General features: G+C 44.3%; 1 protein-coding gene across 1 annotated transcript in view; it reads left to right on the plus strand.

The window, feature by feature from the left end:
* Window positions 1-7,550, plus strand: part of ctc1 (CTS telomere maintenance complex component 1) — an 18,894-nt gene extending 11,344 nt beyond the window's left edge. Inside the window, exons 20-24 of the mRNA XM_062445257.1 lie at window positions 1-70; window positions 5,134-5,189; window positions 6,220-6,376; window positions 7,181-7,295; window positions 7,404-7,550. The exon at window positions 1-70 is cut by the window's left edge and continues 90 nt beyond it. Coding sequence (XP_062301241.1) covers window positions 1-70; window positions 5,134-5,189; window positions 6,220-6,376; window positions 7,181-7,295; window positions 7,404-7,495 — 490 coding nt within the window. The 3' untranslated portion in view covers window positions 7,496-7,550. The remainder of the gene's footprint in view (window positions 71-5,133; window positions 5,190-6,219; window positions 6,377-7,180; window positions 7,296-7,403) is intronic.
* The last annotated feature ends 632 nt before the right edge of the window (window positions 7,551-8,182 follow it).

Consider the following 8,182-nt stretch of genomic DNA (forward strand, 5'->3'; position numbering starts at 1 on the left):
TCACCTGGTGTGTTTCCTGTTTCTGCAGCTGCAGTGGAGCTGTTCACTGTGTGGCAGCGTCTACACACAGGTACACACACTGTCTACACACTGTCTACACACACTGTCTACACACACTGTCTACACACTGTCTACACACAGGTACACACACTGTCTACACACTGTCTACACACAGGTACACACACTGTCTACACACTGTCTACACACACAGGTACACACACTGTCTACACACAGGTACACACACTGTCTACACACACTGTCTACACACAGGTACACACACTGGTACACACACTGTCTACACACTGTCTACACACAGGTACACACACTGTCTACACACTGTCTACACACAGGTACACACACTGTCTACACACTGTCTACACACACTGTCTACACACAGGTACACACACTGTCTACACACTGTCTACACACACTGTCTACACACAGGTACACACACTGTCTACACACAGGTACACACTGTCTACACACTGTCTACACACAGGTACACACACTGTCTACACACTGTCTACACACTGTCTACATACACTGTCTACACACACTGTCTACACACAGGTACACACACAGGTACACACTATGTGTACACACACTGTCTACACACAGGTACACACTGTCTACACACAGGTACACATACTGTCTACACACTGTCTACACACAGGTACACACACTGTCTACACACTGTCTACACACAGGTACACACACTGTCTACACACACTGTCTACACACAGGTACACACACTGTCTACACACAGGTACACACACTGTCTACACACTGGTACACACACTGTCTACACACACTGTCTACACACAGGTACACACACAGGTACACACACTGTCTACACACAGGTACACACACTGTCTACACACTGTCTACACACAGGTACACACACTGGTACACACACTGTCTACACACAGGTACACACAGGTACACACAGGTACACACACTGTCTACACACTGTGTACACACAGGTACACACACTGTCTACACACAGGTACACACACTGTCTACACACACTGTCTACACACACTGTCTACACACAGGTACACACACTGTCTACACACAGGTACACACACTGTCTACACACTGTCTACACACAGGTACACACACTGTCTACACACAGGTACACACACTGTCTACACACAGGTACACACACTGTCTACACACACTGTCTACACACACTGTCTACACACAGGTACACACACTGTCTACACACAGGTACACACACTGTCTACACACTGTCTACACACACTGTCTACACACAGGTACACACACTGTCTACACACAGGTACACACACTGTCTACACACTGTCTACACACAGGTACACACACTGTCTACACACTGTCTACACACACTGTCTACACACAGGTACACACACTGTCTACACACAGGTACATACACTGTCTACACACAGGTACACACACTGTCTACACACTGGTACACACTGTCTACACACAGGTACACACACTGTCTACACACAGGTACACACACTGTCTACACACTGGTACACACTGTCTACACACAGGTACACACACAGGTACACACACTGTACACACAGGTACACACACTGTCTACACACACTGTCTACACACAGGTACACACACTGTCTACACACTGTCTACACACAGGTACACACACTGTCTACACACTGTCTACACACAGGTACACACACTGTCTACACACAGGTACACACACTGTCTACACACACTGTCTACACACACTGTCTACACACACTGTCTACACACACTGTCTACACACAGGTACACACGCTGTCTACACACAGGTAAACACACTGTCTACACACTGTCTACACACTGTCTACACACAGGTACACACACTGTCTACACACAGGTACAAACACAGGCTCACACAGGTACACACGCTGTCTACACACTGTCTACACACAGGTACACACACTGTCTACACACAGGTACACACACTGGTACACACACTGTCTACACACAGGTACACACACTGTCTACACACAGGTACACACAGGTACACACAGGTACACACAGGTACACACACTGTCTACACACACTGTCTACACACAGGTACACACACTGTCTACACACAGGTACACACACTGTCTACACACAGGTACACACACTGTCTACACACACTGTCTAGACACAGGTACACACTGTCTACACACTGTCTACACACAGGTACACACACTGTCTACACACAGGTACACACACTGTCTACACACAGGTACACACACTGTTTACACACTGTCTACACACAGGTACACACACTGTCTACACACAGGTACACACACTGTCTACACACAGGTACACACACTGTCTACACACAGGTACACACACTGTCTACACACAGGTACACACACTGTCTACACAAACTGTCTACACACAGGTACACACACTGTCTACACACAGGTACACACACTGTCTACACACACTGTCTACACACAGGTACACACACTGTCTACACACAGGTACACACACTGTCTACACACAGGTACACACACTGTCTACACACAGGTACACATACTGTCTACACACTGTCTACACACAGGTACACACACTGTCTACACACAGGTACAAACACTGTCTACACACAGGTACACACACTGTCTACACACACTGTCTACACACACTGTCTACACACACTGTCTAGACACAGGTACACACACTGTCTACACACTGTCTACACACAGGTACACACACTGTCTACACACAGGTACACACACTGTCTACACACAGGTACACACACTGTCTACACACAGGTACACACACTGTCTACACACAGGTACACACACTGTCTACACACTGTCTACACACAGGTACACACACTGTCTACACACAGGTACACACACTGTCTACACACAGGTACACACACTGTCTACACACAGGTACACACACTGTCTACACAAACTGTTTACACACACTGTCTACACAAACTGTTTACACACAGGTACACACACTGTCTACACACACTGTCTACACACAGGTACACACACTGTCTACACACACGTACACACACTGTCTACACACAGGTACACACACTGTCTACACACTGTCTACACACAGGTACACACACTGTCTACACACTGTCTACACACAGGTACACACACTGTCTACACACTGTCTACACACAGGTACACACACTGTCTACACACAGGTACACACACTGTCTACACACACTGTCTACACACACTGTCTACACACACTGTCTACACACAGGTACACACGCTGTCTACACACACTGTCTACACACAGGTACACACACAGGTACACACACAGGCACACACACTGTCTACACACGGGTACACACACTGTCTACACACAGGTACACACACAGGTACACACACTGTCTACACACAGGTAAACACACTGTCTACACACTGTCTACACACTGTCTACACACAGGTACACACACTGTCTACACACAGGTACAAACACAGGCTCACACAGGTACACACGCTGTCTACACACTGTCTACACACAGGTACACACACTGTCTACACACAGGTACACACACTGGTACACACACTGTCTACACACAGGTACACACACTGTCTACACACAGGTACACACAGGTACACACACTGTCTACACACACTGTCTACACACAGGTACACACACTGTCTACACACAGGTACACACACTGTCTACACACAGGTACACACACTGTCTACACACTGTCTACACACACTGTCTAGACACAGGTACACACACTGTCTACACACTGTCTACACACAGGTACACACACTGTCTACACACAGGTACACACACTGTCTACACACAGGTACACACACTGTCTACACACAGGTACACTCACTGTCTACACACAGGTACACACACTGTCTACACACACTGTCTACACACAGGTACACACACTGTCTACACACTGTCTACACACAGGTACACACACTGTCTACACACAGGTACACACACTGTCTACACACAGGTACACACACTGTCTACACACAGGTACACACACTGTCTACACACAGGTACACACACTGTCTACACACAGGTACACACACTGTCTACACACAGGTACACACACTGTCTACACAAACTGTTTACACACACTGTTTACACAAACTGTTTACACACAGGTACACACACTGTCTACACACACTGTCTACACACAGGTACACACACTGTCTACACACACGTACACACACTGTCTACACACAGGTACACACAGGTACACACTGGTACACACAGGTACACACACTGTCTACACACACGTACACACACTGTCTACACACAGGTACACACAGGTACACACTGGTACACACAGGTACACACACTGTCTACACACAGGTACACACACTGTCTACACACAGGTACACACACTGTCTACACACAGGTACACACACTGTCTACACACAGGTACACACACTGTCTACACACAGGTACACACACTGTCTACACACAGGTACACACACTGTCTACACACAGGTACACACACTGTCTACACACAGGTACACACACTGTCTACACACAGGTACACACACTGTCTACACACAGGTACACACACTGTCTACACACAGGTACACACACTGTCTACACACAGGTACACACACTGTCTACACAAACTGTTTACACACACTGTCTACACAAACTGTTTACACACAGGTACACACACTGTCTACACACACTGTCTACACACAGGTACACACACTGTCTACACACAGGTACACACAGGTACACACTGTCTACACACACGTACACACACTGTCTACACACAGGTATCATATTAATGATGATGATATTGATGATGATATTGATGATATTGATGATGATGATGATATTGATGATATTGATGATGATGATATTGATGATGATGATATTGATGATGATATTGATGATGATGATATTGATGATGATGATGATGATATTGATGATGATGATATTGATGATGATGATATTGATGAAGATGAAGATATTAATGATGATGATTATATTGATGATGATGATGAAGATATTAATGATGATGATGAAGATGATGATGATATTAATGATGATGATGATATTGATGATGATGATGTTATTATTGATGATGATGATGATGAAGATGATGATATTATTGATGATGATGATGATGATGATGATATTGATGATGATGAAGATGTGTGTGTTCAGTCTTGTTGCAGCTCTCGGTGCCAGTCGACATCATCAGTGTTTCAGTCCAAAGCAAAGTAAGAAACCTTTATTGATCAGGCTGGTTATTGATCTGTTTATTGATCAGACTGGTGATTGATCTGTGTATTGATCAGACTGGTGATTGATCTGTTTATTGATCAGGCTGGTTATTGATCTGTGTATTGATCAGGCTGGTGATTGATCTGTTTATTGATCAGACTGGTGATTGATCAGTGTATTGATCAGGCTGGTGATTGATCTGTTTATTGATCAGGCTGGTGATTGATCTGTGTATTGATCAGACTGGTGATTGATCTGTGTATTGATCAGGCTGGTGATTGATCTGTGTATTGATCAGGCTGGTGATTGATCTGTTTATTGATCAGACTGGTGATTGATCAGTGTATTGATCAGGCTGGTGATTGATCTGTGTATTGATCAGGCTGGTGATTGATCTGTTTATTGATCAGACTGGTGATTGATCAGTGTATTGATCAGGCTGGTGATTGATCAGTGTATTGATCAGGCTGGTGATTGATCTGTGTATTGATCAGGCTGGTGATTGATCTTTTTATTGATCAGGCTGGTGATTGATCTGTTTATTGATCAGGCTGGTTATTGATCTGTTTATTGATCAGACTGGTGATTGATCAGTGTATTGATCAGGCTGGTGATTGATCTGTTTATTGATCAGGCTGGTTATTGATCTGTGTATTGATCAGACTGGTGATTGATCAGTGTATTGATCAGACTGGTGATTGATCTGTTTATTGATCAGACTGGTGATTGATCTGTTTATTGATCAGGCTGGTTATTGATCTGTGTATTGATCAGACTGGTGATTGATCTGTTTATTGATCAGACTGGTGATTGATCTGTTTATTGATCAGGCTGGTGATTGATCTGTTTATTGATCAGGCTGGTGATTGATCTGTGTATTGATCAGGCTGGTGATTGATCTGTTTATTGATCAGGCTGGTGATTGATCTGTTTATTGATCAGGCTGGTGATTGATCTGTGTATTGATCAGGCTGGTGATTGATCTGTGTATTGATCAGGCTGGTGATTGATCTGTTTATTGATCAGGCTGGTGATTGATGACGGGACAGGTGAGGCTCACGTCTGGTTCTCAGGTGCTCTGGTTCGTCCTCTGCTGGGATTGGCTGATCTTCAGTGGGAGGGGCTTCAGAGAGCACTGAAGGTCAGAGGTCACATCGAAGTGTCTCCCCGAGGGCTGAGCGAGGTGAGTGTTTACCTGTCTCTCTCTCTCAGGTGTATATATTTACCTGTCTCTCTCTCTCAGGTGTATATATTTACATGTCTCTCTCTCTCAGGTGTATATATTTACCTGTCTCTCTCTCTCTCTCAGGTGTGTATATTTACCTGTCTCTCTCTCTCAGGTGTATATATTTACCTGTCTCTCTCTCAGGTGTATATATTTACCTGTCTCTCTCTCTCTCTCAGGTGTGTATATTTACCTGTCTCTCTCTCTCAGGTGTATATATTTACCTGTCTCTCTCTCAGGTGTATATATTTACCTGTCTTTCTCTCTCAGGTGTATATATTTACCTGTCTCTCTCTCTCAGGTGTATATTTTTACCTGTCTCTCTCTCTCAGGTGTATATATTTACCTGTCTCTCTCTCTCAGGTGTATATATTTACCTGTCTCTCTCTCTCAGGTGTATATATTTACCTGTCTCTCTCTTTCAGGTGTTTATATTTACCTGTCTCTCTCTCTCAGGTGTTTATATTTACCTGTCTCTCTCTCTCAGGTGTATATATTTACCTGTCTCTCTCTCAGGTGTATATATTTACCTGTCTCTCTCTCTCTCAGGTGTATATATTTACCTGTCTCTCTCTCTCAGGTGTATATATTTACCTGTCTCTCTCTCTCAGGTGTATATATTTACCTGTCTCTCTCTCAGGTGTTTATATTTACCTGTCTCTCTCTCTCAGGTGTATATATTTACCTGTCTCTCTCTCTCAGGTGTATATATTTACCTGTCTCTCTCTCAGGTGTTTATATTTACCTGTCTCTCTCTCTCAGGTGTGTGACTCTGATGACTCCCTCCTACACTACCTGCTGTGTGTGTGCAGCAGTGCTGCTGTGTGTCGCTCGCTGTCTCTCACCTGCAGGAAACACACCAATCAGAGAGCAGAAGGTAAACACACACACACACACACACAGACACACACACACACACACACACACACACACACACACAGTTTTAATGTGTGTGTGTTTAGTGAGAACATTCATTGTGTTTCAGAGATGAAGAGATTCAGTCGAGGAGACAGAGACTTCATGACCAGGATGAGTCGTCCTCTACAGCTCACCTGTCTGTCCATCAACCCAGACTGACCTCACCTGTCCTCACCTGACCTCACCTGACCTCACCTGTCTGTCCATCACCTGTCCTCACCTCACCTGTCCTCACCTGTCTGTCCATCACCTGTCCTCACCTGTCCTCACCTGTCCTCACCTGTCTGTCCATCACCTGTCCTCACCTGTCTGTCCTCACCTGTCCTCACCTGTCCCCACCTGTCCCCACCTGTCCTCACCTGTCCTCACCTGTCTGCACATCAACCCAGACTGACCTCACCTGTCCTCACCTGTCTGTCCATCACCTGTCCATCACCTGTCCTCACATCACCTGTCCTCACCTGTCTGTCCATCACCTGTCCTCACCTGTCCTCACCTGTCCTTTGAATGTGTTGAAGGAGAAACAGTTTAATATGAACTGTTACAGGATGATGATGTTCTATTTAAATTAAATATTAAATATTACTTTTATTAAATCTTCATGTTGTCGTTGTTGAGTCAGTTTCAGCTTCCAGCAACAGATAGATGAAGTCACAGGACAGTTTTATCTATCTTGACATGAAGACTTTATTCCTCAGACTTGTTAAATGATTTGATTAAAATAATAAAAGTAGATTTAATGTTTCATATGTTTATAGTCAGATACACATGAAACCAGTGAACTTCATTAATATCTCTACTTTATTATTCAGCATGAACTGATTTATTATTAGTTATTTTATTCAT

This window comes from Scomber scombrus, chromosome 23 (assembly GCF_963691925.1).
Source record: "Scomber scombrus chromosome 23, fScoSco1.1, whole genome shotgun sequence".
NCBI lineage: Eukaryota > Metazoa > Chordata > Actinopteri > Scombriformes > Scombridae > Scomber > Scomber scombrus.